Source organism: Pteropus medius, unplaced genomic scaffold (genome assembly GCF_902729225.1).
Source record: "Pteropus medius unplaced genomic scaffold, Ma_sr-lr_union100, whole genome shotgun sequence".
In the NCBI taxonomy this organism is placed as follows: Eukaryota; Metazoa; Chordata; class Mammalia; order Chiroptera; family Pteropodidae; genus Pteropus; species Pteropus medius.
This window is the reverse complement of record NW_024350923.1, coordinates 2,635,123-2,651,014: the sequence shown is the minus strand read 5'-3', so window position 1 is coordinate 2,651,014 and position 15,892 is coordinate 2,635,123. Positions and strand designations below refer to the sequence as shown.

The 15,892-nt window shown below is 58.5% G+C and overlaps 1 protein-coding gene and 1 long non-coding RNA gene across 2 annotated transcripts; both read left to right on the top strand.

Moving 5' to 3' along the window:
- The first annotated feature begins 1,516 nt into the window (after window positions 1–1,516).
- Window positions 1,517–5,566, top strand: FADD (Fas associated via death domain). The gene is made up of 2 exons (XM_039840593.1): window positions 1,517–1,975; window positions 4,430–5,566. The coding sequence occupies exons 1-2, from the start codon at window positions 1,690–1,692 to the stop codon at window positions 4,783–4,785; spliced, it is 642 nt and encodes a 213-aa protein (XP_039696527.1). The 5' UTR covers window positions 1,517–1,689; the 3' UTR covers window positions 4,786–5,566.
- Window positions 5,567–11,733: 6,167 nt separating this feature from the next.
- LOC120584708 (uncharacterized) lies at window positions 11,734–15,507 on the top strand. Its single transcript, XR_005648099.1, has 2 exons — window positions 11,734–12,685; window positions 13,964–15,507. It is a non-coding gene; the product is annotated as an uncharacterized LOC120584708 (long non-coding RNA).
- Window positions 15,508–15,892: the final 385 nt, after the last annotated feature.

Genomic DNA, 15,892 nt, shown 5'->3' with positions numbered 1-15,892 from the left:
TAATCTTTTCCAGAAACACCTCACAGACACCCCCGGGAATATGTTTTACCAGCTGTCCCAGCAGTCCTTGGCTCGGTCAAGTGGACGTGTAAAATTAAAAACCACAGACACCATCTATCTATGGAATGCTCCCAATTTCACCTCTCCCGCCAAGATCTCTGTCCTGAACCCCAGTGCTGTGCACCTGCTGTCCAGTCAACATCTGTAATCGGTCCTCCCCCACACCCACCCCACCCGCCTCTCCCGCATCAGTCAGCAGACACTCCATCCTTCAGTCCTCACAAGCACCCTCAACTCCTCTCGTGTGTGTACACCCCGAAATCAAAAGGCTGCTCCTCTCTCATCCCCTCTGCTGCACCCTCGGGCCAAGCACCCTCCTCTCTAGAACCCATAAGAAGGAACGACGCATCGACCTGCGTCGTCGCAGACAAAGCTTGAAAACATTCTGCTCAAAGAAACTGGGCTCAAGAGGCCACATGGTGTATGGTCTCAGTCACACGGAAAGTCCATAATAATCAAATCTAAAGAGACAGAAAGTAAATGAGCAGTTGCTAGGGGGTGTGCGGGGAGGAAATGACCGCTGATAGATACCAGCTTCCTACTTGGGGTGATGAAAATGTTCTAAAATTAGACAACGGTGAAGTTGCACTAAAAACCACTGACTTATACACTTTAAAAGGGTGAGTTATATTGACTATAAATGACTTGTCAATTAAATATGTGTGTGTAAATATATATATATTTTATGTATTTATGTATTTATTTATTTATTTATTTTTTAAGGTAACTGGTGGCTCCGCTCCTCCTCGCACCCCTCCAGGGGCTCCATCTCAGGGGCAGAAAAGCTGGGTCTGTGCCTGGCCTCTGAGGCCCGTCGTACTGTGTCCCCACCTCCTTGCCGTCCCTGGAACCTGGCTCTCCTCTGCACCTCTGCCCTGTTTTGCTGCGCCCCGCCCAGCACGATTCCCCCAAAATACCTGCCCCTCACCCCCTGCGCCTGCGGTACGAAGCCCCCCACCTCCACACCCCGATTCCCTGTCGTCTTTGTCCTGGCTCTACCGACTTCGGGAACACCGCGCTTTTTTATCTGTTCTGTAAGCTGGCGTACTGATGACTAAGCTCTGGCAGACGGGGACTTCCCCAATTTGTTCTCGAATTTGTCCCCAGCACCTACTGCCTGGCACACAGTAGGCGCTCAATAAATACTAAAAAGCAAAGCATGGATGACTACGACTTTAAAAATCAAATATTAATTAATCTTTAACATCTACATAAACCTGAGCAGTCTTTTCCGCACAGCGGCACTAAAGAGTATGCATTAGCACAAATGTTAATAATAAATGCACTGATTCCCAACTTCAGTGAGCAACGTTTCACCGGAAGCCAAGGGAGAAGGTCCGCAGCGCGCAGGCGCAGAGGCCGGGCCCCGCACCGCCCCTCCCCCGGGCGGAAACGGCTACGGTCGAGCGCAGAGCGCATGCGTGAGACCCGCAGTTGTCGCGAGACGCCGGACGGGCGAGCCCCCGGGTACACTTCCGGTCGTAGGGTCCAGGTTGTAGGGCCGCGGCCGTGGCCGTCTGAGGACGGGACCCGGGCCGCGAGCGGGCGGCGGGCGGAGGCCGGGAGCGGCGGGCCGGAGCGACGCCCGCCCGCAGAGGGCCAGGTCCGGGGACCGCCGCGCCCTGCGCCATGGACCCGTTCCTGGTGCTGCTGCACTCGGTGTCGGCCAGCCTGTCGAGCGGCGAGCTGACGGAGCTCAAGTTCCTGTGCCAGGGCCGCGTGGGCAAGAGGAAGCTGGAGCGCGTGCAGAGCGGCGTCGACCTCTTCTCCGTGCTGCTCGAGCAGAACGAGCTGGACCCGCACCACACCGAGCTGCTGCGCGAGCTGCTCACGTCCCTGCGGCGCCAGGACCTGCTGCGGCGCCTGGACGACTTCGAGGCGGGCGCGGTGTCCCGGGCCGCGCCGGCGGAACAGGGTGAGCGCGCGACGGGGCCCGGGCAGGGGGGCTGGGGGGCCGGGTGAGTGCAATGGGAACAAGGGCCGGAGACTGGCACTGGGACGGGAGGCGGAGCCGGTTCGCCCAGCAGTAGCTGGTGGCGAGGCTGTCGGGCACCTGACCTTTGCCAGGTCCGATCTGCGTGAGTTTTGTCTAAACAACCCTGGGAGACCGGTGACATGCCGGCCTTGCAGTCAGTAGAACCCAAACGCAGAAGGGTTAACTTACCCTCGGCTGCAGAGCAGGGACAGCCACCCCCAGCCTCGGCATTTCTTCCCCACCCCGCTCTCTCCAGTCAATTAGAAAATACTCGGAAGAAAAGGGCGTTGCTAATCGCCTCTGGGCGGGGAAGAGTGAGAATAGCGGGGACAGAAGTCGATGTGCCGGTGCCGCTGCTGTCACTTCCTTCTAACTGTGGGACTATATCCAGCTAGTGGCGGCCGCGCTATCTGAAAATAATACTATCAGTGATAACTCGTGCAGGGGCGTAGCGCGTGCGGGTTACTAGTCTAAGCACTTCACGTATTTGGTGTTCACAGTAACCCCATTAGTTAAATACTGTTAGCTGTCATTGTTCCCCTTTTACAGGTGAGAGGGCTGGGGCTCAGAGGGATGTTAAGTGACTTGCCCAAATGACTTAACTTAATACGGAGCTGGGATCCAACGGGGGGGCAGTGTGGCCTCGGGGTGGGTGGTATTAGTCACTAAACTGCCCCTCTGGTCAAGTCCATTCTGCGCCAGCTTCCTGCCTTGCCTTCAGGGCCCCCCTTCCACCCTCTCCTGTGGCTTGCACAGGCCCCCAGGAGTAAAAGCGAGACCTGACTACAGCAGGGTTTCTTAGTCACACCCCTGTGTTCCCACAGCCTGGGAGAAGGGTAGGAAGTGCTTTGGGGGCACCCCACACAGGCTTCAGCCTGGAATGGCTCATTCATTCGGTCACTGGACCAAAAAGAATGCAAATGTGGCACCACGGGTATCACTCCGTGAGGACTGGTGCTTATTGGTGGCAGGCGAGACAACACAGCTCTGAAAGCAGACAAATTAAGATTTTATGTATTTTATACATACGTGTACACATAGTGCTAGGCAAAACAACACAGGAAAATTATATTTTTAAGGTTATTCCGTGATGGGGGGGGATGCTGATATATGTGTAAGAGGCGGCCCTTAACATGTAGATAACAGTCTAGAGTGACATGTGTGTGTCTGTGTTTTTATTTGCGTATGTTGGAGGAAAGCACACCGGCAGGTTAACAGCAGGTACGGGGGGCTGATCGGCGGCCGCTCTGTGTCACCCTTGTACAGAAGACAGTGCAGCCTGATGGTTCACAGCGGGCTCCGGCTGCAGGTTGGCGGGGTGTCGCATTTTGGCTGTGCCTTCATCTAACTGTATGACCTCAGGCAAATTACTTACCTCTCTATGCCTCAGTTTCCTCATTTTTGCAAATGATTATGGTGGCACAAGTGACCGCCTCACGGGGCCGTCAAGGCTGGAGGGTCGGCACACAGGCTGGCAGTACCTCGGGCTCATCGCTGGAGACGTAAATTTGCAGGAGCCATCCAGGCAACATTTGGTCCTTCCTCTCTCCTCGTCCTCCGTTCCAGAAACAGCCTTCTCTGGTCCGGAGCGCCCAGCTCACTGATCTCTGTAGTGACTTCGGCAGATGTGGACGTGGTGGCCAGGGACCGGAGACCGGCGGTCCGTCAGGGCAGCTTCCAAAATAAGAATAGGGACTTGCTTAGTCTCCTAGGGCGGCCACACAAATTGCCACAAACTCGGTGGCTTAAAGCAACAGAAGTTGGTTCTCTTGTAGTTCTGGAGCCAAAGTGAGAAATCCGGGTGTCGCAGGGCCGCGCTCCCCGGGGGTTCTAGGGAGGCACCCGCCTGCTCCATGGCCACGTGGCCCCTCTATGCATGTCTTACAAGGACACTCGTCACTGGGTTTAGGGCCCACTGGGTAATACACGGTGAGCTCATCTCGAGTCCCTGGGCTTGATCACGTTTTTGAAGACCCTTTTCTAGTGAGTTAACGCTCACAGTCCCAAGGACTTGCCTAGGATGTATCTTCATAGGGGCCACCATTCAGGATTTGGGGGAAGCAACCCCGTTTCCGACCTGGCAACTCCCAGCCCCTCCCTCAGCGGATAGCTCCACCATGACCCCAGTCGACCCCAGCCTACCCCAGCCATCAGCCTTTGGCAACTTCGCCTCTGGGGTAGTGTTTTGGGGTGGGGTTGGCTGGGTAGAATTAGAGGCCACTCTTGGGCCTTCTGTGACCTCCTGGCCCCTCTGCTACTGGGCGACTTCGGCCTCTCCAGGAGGACCACTTGGGTCAGCACCAGGAAGCCCACTGAAGAGTGTGGTGTCCCCTGTCTCCTGAAGGACTCCCCACACCTCTGGTAAGTCATTTTCTCTCACCCCCTGCCCCCCAGACCCATGTGCATCGGCATTCGACATCATATGTGATCACGTGGGGAAAGACTGGAGAAGACTGGCCCGTCAGCTGAAAGTGTCTGACAGCAAGATCGACGCCATCGAGCTGAAGTACCCCCGCAACCTGACGGAGCAGGTGCGGGAGTCGCTGAGGGTCTGGAAGAGCAGCCGGCGGGAGGACGCGGCGGTGTCCCAGCTGGTGGAGGCGCTGCGGGCCTGCCGGCTCAACCTGGTGGCGGACCACGTCGAGGAGGCGCAGCAGGCCCGGGGCCTCCAGAGCGAGAGCGAGAGCGCCAGCGGCTCTGTGTCCCCAGTGTCCTGGGGCTCGGACGCCCCCGCCTCCAGAGCCTGCTGATGGCCCGATGCTCTTTCCCGGGGACCGGAGGGCATCGGGCAGTCTGAACTTCAGGTCCCTCTGCCACGGGAACCAGATGCTTCCCGCGCGCCCCCACTGTGAGGACCAGCAGCGAGCCAGAGAAGGGACCCCAGCGTGCACAGCCACAGAGCCCGGCCACAGAGCCGCGTCTCAGAGCTGGTGGTGACTGAGCCTTGCTCCGTGCTGGGCGGGGCCTCGGCCACTGCAGAGACTTCCGTGCTCCTTGTGAGCGCTCTCCTCAGGGTACTCTGGTGTCCCCGTTAAATGAGTTCCCATGGAGGAGGTTCGTAGACCCGTATCCGTCACAGACAAGGAATCTGAACATCGGCCTCATCGCATTATGATTCTGCAGGACAGGAAGTGAGCGCAGAGCTGGGAGCTGGACGCACGCGTCCCCCGGGGCCAGAGCCCGCACGGGGTCGTTCTGCCACCCCCACAGTCGGCCAGGGGCTTTGAGGCCATCGGCATAGACCGCGTACCTGGGCAGGTGGCACGGGGCGGGGCGCCGGGGGACACGCACACCCAGCCGCAGCTCTCGGCCCTCGAGTGAGGTGGGAGTCCTGGAGGAACACCCGTTGCGTGCTCCGAAGTGACCGCAACGCAGCAGCGCTCTGTGCGGGCTCATTCCCAGCGTGCTCCTGTCCTGCATCGGAATCGCTGCTCTAACGACGACGGGCAAGGGTGCTGGATCTCGTCATTTTAAAAGGCAATCTTCTTCCCTGCTTCCAACCGACCCCATTAAATGCTTTTTCAGCAGAAACCTCCTCGTCACAGAATTTTTCCAGTTCCTTTGGTGATGGTCTCACGTCACATATTCTCAAAAGTCCCATCGCAGCTGATCATGGGCTCTGCCTGTGACTAAGTGGTTGGATTTCATGACAGCTGTGCTGACCGCTGGTGGGGGGCTGTCGCCCTCGTTAACCACTGTCTGCCAGAGGGCCGCTTTCACCCGCTTGGGCCCTGCAGACCTCCAAGAGGCATCGGAGCCAAGTGGCTGTCCCTTGTCTGGACCTTCCAGCTACGACTTTGCCACAGGTGATGGATATCATGCTGTGCCGCCTTGACCTTGCCTAAGATCCTAGCACACTGTCCCCGCCAAGCTATGGCATGGCCCTTGATCTCATCCACACCTTCAGCTGACACTGCCTGCTGCCGGGCATGGCTGGCAGCTGGGGCCAGAGCAGCACGCGGCACAGACGGGGCACTGCTCAGTTGACCTCAAAAGCCTGGCCTGGAACACAAGTGTAACCGGTTCGTCACGGGTTTGGGGTGCTGCCAGTCATGGTGTGGCCTGACCTTGTGCTCACAGGACACGTCCCCACCCGTAGGCAGCACCCGCCGCCTCTTCCGGCTCTGGGTCAGGGCTGGTTCTGTGGATGACACACGTCACCATCCGTAAGTGTGAGTCGCTTGGTGAATGGGTAGCTTCGAGAATTAGGGTTTCTGGGAAATGTGCCTGTGTTTCTCAAGCAGAGGCAGATTGCAGAGGTTCCACCTCTCCCTTATGGTTTGTGGCGAACACTGCTAAATTGCAGAGGTTCCTGGCACCCTGCCAGCGCCTTCCCTGCCACCACGTGCTAGTCACACCTGGAGGGACCCCCGACCTCCGTCACCCAGGTGCTCTTACAGGCTTCGACGTGCTAACCCACGCCAGGTCAGCCGTTGCCTGGGAGCACTGGACAGGACTCAGGCCCACAGGCGGTGAGGCGCGGGGTCTGCCTGGGCACCCACCCCAGGGTGTCCCGCGAACGGGCCTGCTGTCAGTGTGGTGGCTCAGACTTTGGAGCAGCCTCGCGTGACCCGCCCTGTGACCTGATCTCACCGGCACAAGGCTTGGACCTGAGTTGGAAGACACAGGAAAGATGATGAGCGAGAGAGAGATATATGAGGGACGTCTAACCAGAGTTAGGACCTTGAGGACACAGGCAGCTACCCCAGCCCTAAGAAGGCAGCTGCTATAATTTTCGGACAAGGATTTCTTATAAGGACTTCACAAAAAAAAATCTTTGTTCCTCTCTATTTTTTTGCAATCATGTAAAATTTATATTTCTGATAAAGGTACAGGCAAGTCACGTGGTTTACTTGAAAGCCAAAGAGCCTCATTTTAGTCTCTTGATCCTTTTCCTCTGAGAAAGAGATGCGTTTTGAGGAACGTTCCAGGCCAGCAAAGGCGGATTTGACCAAGCGCTTGCAGGAGCACAGGGTCAGCCCCATGTCTCCTGGCCCTGCAAGTTTCACACGTGCACACGCGTGCGCACGTGCGTGGCCACCCTCCCGCCCCTCCATGGACCGCAGCTGGCCTGGGCCCTGGACAGGGACACACAGCCTACCTCCAGGGTCCCCAGCCACTCCGAACTCTTCCGTTGGGGACAGGGGGTCATGGCAGGCCCTCATCCATCCTTTTCTCTCCCCACTCACCTGGATCCACATCCGCTGCATCCTCCTCCCGAGCACCCCCAAGACCACCGCCCCCAAACTGCGCTTGGTGAGGTCACAGGTTGCCAGACCCGCTGTATCCCTGTCCTGTCATGCTCAGCCTCAGGGCGTGTGACACCTCCCGACCAACCTCCGTGAGTCCCCCTGGTCGTCCTCCCTCCTGTGACCACCCCACCGGTCCCAGCTGTCTCCCGCGTCTCTCCCCGAGGCACTAGACCCATGTTGTCAGCCACCAAGGAGCGATGCCTTTTGCCATGCAAGGGAAGGTAGTCACAGATTCTGGGGATTAGGACGGGTTTCCCAAGGGGGCAGGCATTCTGCCTACCACAGACCTCAAACTCGGCACCCCCCACCCCGTTTCTGCCCGGTTCCATGCCTGGCACCACTCTACCCAGCGCCAAGGTGCAGACTGACCCCTCCCAACCTGGGGCTCACTCCCCATGCTACTTGGCACCAGCCCCTGGACTACCTCCACCCCCCTCCTCCTGCCCCCCACCCCCAGCGAGCCTCCAGCCCCTCGGGACAGCTCCTCCCACCCGCAGACCCCGGACTGTATTTTTAGAAACCACGAGCTCTCTACACATATCTTTTAGTTTCGTGTTTTTATTTCCATGATGACTTCTGAGTCATCTTGCTGACTGCTCGCTAGCCACAGGATTGCTGTGTGCGTCGCATCTGGGACTGGACAGGCAAGCACGCCGGGGTCGCACGTACTCGTGCAGAAGCAGCCTGTCACCCTCCATCTGCTGATACAAAGGCAGAACTTGTCTTTTAAAGGGGAAATTTGCAATTGAAATCCATTTCCATCAAAGCAGCCCTCAGTTTTTAAGTCTGAGTAAAGACACTGGCAAGAGTCACACATGCACACCAACCACATTAGTCGTCACCAGGGGACAGAGGCCGATTCAGTGGGCGAGTGGAGTCCTCACCGAGTGAGAGCACGTGACGTGGGTGCAGCTCTCCCGGTGTGGGTCGAAGAGAAACCGCAGACCCCAGGCGGCACAGGCCTCCCGACCTCCCAAACCCGCAATGACAGCATAGACTCCAAGTGAGACTTTCACCAAACGTCACGTGTTGTTTGATGGGACAGAGCCATTGTTTGGAGAGGTGACAAAGTGCTGGGGCTGGATGGTGGCGATGGTCACGCAGCATTGTAAACGTGCTCGATGACACTTAAAAATCTTTAAAAGGGTAAATCTTATGTATACTTTACCACAATTAAAAAATCATACTTCACACGAAATTAATTGCGTTATGAATGTAAATGGTGTCCCTAATTTGGAATGTCATTGACATTTAAGTTTAAGACAGCTCACAACATCATAAGTAAAACCTTGCTCATCACGGGGCATCTGGGTCAGCGCTACTGCTTCCAGGGGGGACTCCAGCTGGGAACACTCGGCTCCGAGGGTGCCCAGGCCCCAGGGGTCCACCCCAACCTCCGCAGCATGGTGCCCCGGGGGGTGCCCGGCAGTCTGCCCAGGTTTCCTCCGCCCTCCCCGCACCTGACGCAGCCGAGCCGCCCCCACTCCCAGCAGTGGGCCCCCTCCCGCCCCACCGGGCCGTTCCCTGAGCACGGCGACCCGAGGCTGCCTCTGCTGCTGCTTCCTGCGCTGTCCGGCGGCTTCGCCGGTAAGGGCTAGCTGGGTTTGCTGAGCGGATGAGCAGACTGCGGTAGTGAGGGGCCAGGTGTCCGCGGGCCGGAGTTTCCTGCAGGCGAGAAAGCGCGTCCCCCGAGGGGCTTCCGGAGCCCGCGATTTGCTCTCGCCGGCTCCGGCCCATCCGGCCGTGAGAGTTCCTGCCGATGCCGATGTCCAGTGCCCCCAGCCGCAGTGGCCGAGACCCAGTCCCTGGGTCCCAGCAGGTCTGGCCAGGGCTCCCAAGAAGGCACCTGACCCCGTGAGTCGCCGCCAGCCACGCGGGGCCCTCCTCCCCAAGCAGAGGCGATGCCACCTACACGAGAACGGCCCGCGCTCTGGGCGCTCGGAGCTGTGCGCGCCACTCCTGCGACCCTCTGTCCAGCCACGGCGCTGGCTCCACGCCGCAGATTCCCAGCAGTGGGCGTGGCCTGGGGCCGCCGGTCCACCCCACAGTGGAGCCTACCCCCCAACCTCCCTCTCTCCCCCAGAGGACCCTCCCTCTCCTAGGGTTGCTGAAAGGTTCAGGCAGAGCGTCTGGGAGTGACTGGCACGTGGTAAAGGTCACTAAATGTCACTGTTTTCACTGGACCTTAGTGCATGTTTTCAACGACTGGCCTTTACACCTTTACGGCTTGACTGGGCATGAGCTCCCGGATGACATGTTTGTCCCCAGAGACCTTCAGAGGCAGCCGCTGATGCCAGGGGACCAGCCCCAGTGCCTCTCCCTGAGGGGGACGTGACCCAGGCCTGCCCACCCGGTCCTATCAGGGCATTTACATGTAGACAGCACAAAAGTGGACTCCTCTGCCATCTGCCCCCACTGACGGCATCTGTAGCTCACACCACAAACCAGAGACCAGACCAGAAGTCTGCCCCACGCACACTGACGAGACTGCGAGGCCGACTCGTCTTTCTCCGCACAGATCAAAATTCAAGTAGCCGAGGAAGGGGACCCCACGGAGGGGAGGGATGACCGCAGGACAGAGCTAGTAGAGATACAGTGAACGATACCACGGAGGCATGGCATCCCCAGAAGTGGAGCCGGGTCGGCTGGCCCTCAGGCCGACTGCCCAGGTTCGAATCCCAGCTCTGCTACTTAGCAGTCGGGGGCAAAGGAAAACACTTCAAAATGGCTTATTCTAGTTCCTGCCTCCGAGGACACCGTGAGGAGTCTGCGACCTGCTCACAAGGCAGAGGGTGAGCACACAAGTAAGGACACATCCGCCTCCACTGTTCCTGGTGCTATCTCACAATCACAATGCCAAGCGTGTAGCTGGCAGCAGAACCCAGAGACAAGCATCACGGAGTGGCCGCATCAGCGTGCCCTGCCTCCGGGCTCCCTGTCCAGTGAGCTAACACATGCCTGTGAGACCTCCCCTCCCAGGGCAGAGGCACACACACTCCCCACCCCCACCGCCTCCCTCCCCACCCCACTCCCTCCTGGAAGCTCAGTGTTGGCCCAAAGCCCGGGACCCAGGCAAGGCTTCGAGTCAGAAGCCGGTGGCACAAGCAAGCCCATTGCATGGGCTGCAGCAGCACCACAGAGGTCTCGTGGTGGCTTTTGGTGGTAGTGCCACTTTAAGGTTCCCTGGGGGCAGCTCTGCACAGGTCCTGGGGTGCTTGTCCTCCTGAGGCCTGCGGGCCGCGTGCTGTCCTTTAATACTTGCTTTGCTGTGTCAACCACTCCGACCTTTGCTCCATTTTTTCTGTCTTTGTTTCGCAACTGGGACCTGCCACGAGTTTGATTTTGTCCCACGAGCAAGGGGAAGGCCCTTTAGAGGTCCAGGCAGAAGACGGAGGCGGTACGATCAGATTTGCATCTTTCTCTGCTGCTCGGCTGCGGGTGGGCTAGAGGGAGTGAGAATGGGAACCGGGAGCCGGCCAGAGGCGCTGGAGTGGGCTCGGTGGGGCCCGCTGCAGGGGGCATAAACTGTGGGTGGTCATGGAGGAAGAGCCGCGGGGTGTTTGGGGGCAAGGGGGAGAGGAGGGGGCGGGGCCAGGAGGTTCCAGGCAAGGGCTGGCATCCTGAGAAGGGGAACCAGCGGCTGGGTGTGGGCGGGGCGCCCCACGAAGGGATGCTGGCTCCTGATGACGCTGAGTGGGAGGGGCCCTCGGCTCCACGGAGGTGTCCAGTGGGCAAGGAGGTGTATGACTTAATGCGTGTGGGTGCCAGCTGGCCAGGGAGAAAAGGGCAGGAGCACCTTGCCCTCAAGGAAGAATCTTCTGGAAAGGTGTTCAAACTGCAGAAGCCCAGGAAGTCTGACTCAGTCCTCGGTGGAGCCCTGAAATTGCCCCATCGCGGCCCGGGGCAGGCTGGCCAGTACGCCACCAACTGACGCCTCAGCTCCGATCTGGTCTCCCCGACATAATAGCTCAGGGCAGGCTGAGGCCATCATAACCCATCTTCCATCCAGATGGGAGGGAGGCCAGGGCTGCGGGGCGGGGGTTGCTGCTCCAGAGCCTCTCAGCGGCCTCGCGGGATCCCCCCAGACAACGCTCTCAGGGGACAGGGAGGGTGTTCCGAAGAAGGCTCAGGGGATGGGGAGGGCGTTCCCCAGAAGGCGGCAGTCACCTCCAGGTGAATCGGATGCTTGAATGGGGTGAGAGCTCTAGATTTAAAATCTGTCCTCCTCCAGGCTGGGCATGCCACAAGTGGTGGATTTGGGTTTTGGGTTTTTGTTTTGTTTTGAGGTTATTCTGAGAGGCTTTGCCATCCAATTTGTAAAACAAAAGGGGGCGTGATTCCCCTCGGAAGGCAGGGGCGTGGTACTCACAGCCTCCTGGAGAGGGTGACCTTGGGCTGCCTCTGACACCCATTGTGTCCTATGACTGTGTACCCAGTGGGGGACCCACTCCGAGGGTCCTGGCCCTGCTGCCCACAAGCTCTCACTGTTTGCTGGTACTGAACCCCCTAACCCTGCACTTCCTGTGAGTGACGTTGGGGACGCCCCACCTTCCCCTGGGGCTGCCGTGGCGGAGGCCAGTGCCCAGCTCGAAGCCCCAAGAACTTAGTTGCTGATTTGTTATTCTCATGGGCTCATAACTGCGTTGGGCACTGGGGAGGAAGGAGGACTTGGGGATGAAGAAAACGCGGCAGCTGTGACATTCAAGAGCTCAAGGCCTAAGGGGACAGACAGAGGAACAATTTTACGTGAAGAGACTGAAGTCCTGAGAACCGAAGTGATTTGTCAGGTCGCAGAGTGGAGCTCAGACTGGAACTCAAGTCTGCTGACTCCAGGGCCCCACCTAACTGTGTTTCAGAGAAGGGGCCTTTTGAGTTGGGTTTCATAGGATGAGTAGGAGTTCACCAGCTGGCGACCAGTTCAGGCACAGAATCAGCAAATGCAAAGGCCAGGAGGCGTGACATTAGAAGGCTTGTTCGGGAGGCGGAAAAGCAGATTAGCGGGGCTGGTTCAAGGGAGGTTCAGAAGAATGTTTGCAGCCCGAAGGCCAAGGAAAGGCCTGTGTTTCATCTTCGGGACAGAAAGGGCCAGCGACATATTTTAAGCAAGACAATGACGTGATTAAACGTCTAGCTCATTTTATTAGAGATCCAGTGAATGTGCTTGTTCATCAGAAAACGAGGAAACAGAACAACAGCCAGATTCCTAAGGATTATACTTTAACTTTTGGGCTGAGTTACGAGAAAAAGAATGTAGCGTATCATCACTTAGGAAGGGCTGGCGCGCTCTCGAAGGTGCGAGCAGCTGCGTGTTTTCCAGTGCTTTGAGGGCTCGCCTACTGTGTCGGCCTCACAGGAACCTCGAACTGCTGCTAAGAAAGGTTGTTTCCCCTTCTGTCAGGTAAGGAATAGAGGTGCGGAGGGGTCCGGTGTGACTTGGGTGATACGCCCCGGGGGTCCCCCACTAGGAGGCGGAAGAATGAAAGCGCTTCTCTACGCCAGACTGAGAGAGCAGGCCTGTCCTGCAGAATCTTCTAGGTCCCAGACAGGCCCAGCTGGCCCAGAAAGTGGCCCAGCTCGGGGTGCGGGGAGAAGCCCACGCCAGCCACACGCCGTCCGGGGGCTCCCAGGGCGCCTGCCCGACCAGCCGTCCCATCTCACGGCAGGCGGGCAGCCTGGGAGTGGCCAGGCGTCTCCGGCCAGCACTGGAGCGCCCCCGAAGCCTATGTGTGCTCCAGAAATAGTCTGCTGAATGCGTCGGCCAGCGCTGGAAATAAACCCGTCCGCTGGCTCTCTGCCCAGAGAAGGCCGGGTGGAGCACAGAGAGCCACGCTTCCGGTCCCCACGCCCTTTTATTTTGGGAAAATCAAACGCTCCCCACCCGGAGCTGCCTGCTGGAGGAGGGGGCGGCTTTGTCCCATGAGACTCTTGAGAGAGAATGTTTGGGCGCAGAAGCGGGCGCGTGACCCTCCCACCCATTCGTTCACTCGTTCATCCGTTCACTCATCCACCGGCATGTCTTCAGGGGCCCCCTTCACGTGCCCAGCGCTGCCTGGGCATCAGGACGCAGCCCCGAGCGTGGCAGGAAGCCGCCACCTCGGGGTGGGCCTGCTCTGCCATTCACAAGCCCGGAGACCAGCTTCCTCTCATGACAGTGGGGGCGGGTGCTGACGGGTTCATTGCGCGGGGCATGTGAGCCCACCCCCCGATACCGCCATAATCATCGCTTTGTTCACGCGCTCGCTCACTCAGGAACACCTGTGGGCTTAGCGGGGTGGGGCAGCTGGCACCCCTGCATCCTTCTCGGTGGGCAGGTGGCCGCCTTCCTCCACCGCACCCCGACTCACTTCTGGCCTCCCAACTCCCCTGCCTGGCTCAGACCGTTTCCATCTCTTCTGGAACAAGCACTTGCTCCTTCGGGGCCCTGCCCCCCCCCCACCATCGTTCCCACTCTGGGCCCCTCTGCACACTGGGGGCAATGCGTCCTAAAAGTGACACCCGACCCCAGCCCGGTCCTTCCCTTGCACGCCCCTTCAGTTCTATGATGACGGCGCGCTTCCCAATCTCAGCGAGCCCGGGGCCAGCCTGGCAGGCTTTGCCTTAGTCGGTCCTACCTGTTCTTTGATTTACTCAGCTTTTTCTTTGAAGCGACTGTCTTTCCTCGCTTAATTTTAAACAGGAAGCTGGATGTCTCCATCAGGAAAGGAAAGCAGCCGGTGGCAGACGTCGCGCGTGTCCCAGTTCCTGGGCCCACCTTCTCGCTTTGCGTGAGACCTCTGGTGTTTGGCTGAGTGGATGGCTGCCTGAAATCCAGGCTGCTTCTCAACCTCCCCTGTGGCCAAGGGTGGCCATTCGATGAAGTTCTGCACGTGAGCAGAAGTGGCATTTGGAGCTTCCTAGAGGTATCCTTAAAGGGAGGAGGGTGTGTGCGCTTTGACGTCTCCTTCCTGGCTGGAATGCAGGCGTGGTAGCTGGAGCACTGGCAGCGGTGTTGGACCATGATGGCGTAAAGCAACAAGACGAAGGAGCCTGGACCGTGGCGCCTCTGCCAGCCCTGGAAGGCTGATCCCAGGACAGCATTCGCATGAGAGGAATAAGTTTCTCATTGGAGCCACTGTGATCTGGGGATTCCAGAGGCTCTGCAAACCTAACACGGATTTAAACATTATCACTGGGAGTAAGCAGAAGGTGACAATAACAACAAATGCCGTGGGAAAGTAACATGCTGAAACTGATCCATCCGATCCGGCCGCCCTTCAAGGCTCTGAACCTGAAAGCTGCTCTATTTGTTAAACTCATAATAACAACAATACACAAAAAGCATCAGTCATCATGAGGCCTGACAGATCGTTGGGCAGGGATGGGCATTCTCACCACGCGACTCCAGGCTGTTCAGTGCCTGCCACTACCTGAAGTCACCTGGCGGCGTGCGCCCCGCGGGCTGAAAGCAGCCGCAATAGGATGAGGCCTGCCCCGCTGGCACCCTCGGGGGCGCCTTGATTGCTAACCTGGGCCCTTTTCCATTTCTCCTCCAGGAGCCCAGTCCGCTAGCCACACCGAGCAGCTCCGCGTCCGGCAGGGGTCACATTCGTTCCGGGAGCCAGCACGGGGTGAGTGAACGCTCATTGAGGGTGGGCAGCCGGCACCCAGCGCAGGCATCCCCGCTGAGGAGTCCGGCGCTGTCTGGCTCAGCTCTGCGGCACGCTGTCCTCGCCCCGCTCTGCTCATCAGCTTTCTGGTCCTGCCCCGGCCTCCTGCCCCGGGCTCCGAAGAGACCAGATCTGCCCTTTCCCTCTGCCTGGCCGGTTGCTGCCTGCTCCTCAGCCTGGCATCCAGGCCTCAGTGCCGACTTCAGCTTCACCGGATTTTCAGACACGACCCTCTGCTCTAGCTGCGAGGTTCCTGCCTCTGAGCCTTTGTCTACCATCCCCTGGCCAGCTCTGCGCCGGCCCCCCACATCCCACTCACCCTGATGGGCCAGCGTCACAGCTGCTGACTGGGGCGCTGGGCAGGTCCCCGAACCTCCCTGAGTTTTGGTGTCTTTGTGCATAAGACACTCATTCAACACGTATTGTTGAGCTCTTACTATGTCTGCAGCAGTCCGGGGTCAGCGGTGGGGAAAGCAAATTGTTTACCGTCTGTCCTTTTGTACCTTATAAATGCTGTATCGAATGCAACTGTTACTTATTTACCTTTTTTATTAAAATAATAATTGAACATGGACTGTGTCCTCCTTAGCCGAAGACCAGCATCACACCAGAAGATCAACAGGAACGGTCCACGTTCGAGCCTCCGCGTTATTCCAGGAATGCCTTTTATAGTTGGGTTTCATTTGTCTTGAAAGCCGAGGTCCCGTCAAGTTGGCGGAGTTGCGTTTGGTTGCATCTGTTTGATCTCCAAGAACAAGTCAGGAGGTGGAATGCGCAAGGCTGGATGAGTCACCGGGTGGCCAGGCGGGGGCAGGGAGGGGGCTGGGTGATGGCTGGGGTGGCCAGCTGCCCAGTCCCCTGGAAGAGGGGCTTTGAAGTGGGAACAGAGCTTGGGAGAGAGTCCCGTCAGATTGGAGGCTGCGAGCATCCTAGGGCCGCCATAACAAGTGACCACACAC

Excerpts from the sequence above, each read along its gene's own strand:
- FADD (XM_039840593.1), top strand. The coding sequence starts at position 1,690 with ATGGACCCGTTCCTGGTGCTGCTGCACTCGGTGTCGGCCAGCCTGTCG. Across the intron at positions 1,976-4,429 it reads GGCCGCGCCGGCGGAACAGG|ACCCATGTGCATCGGCATTC; the intron begins GTGAGCGCGCGA and ends CCTGCCCCCCAG.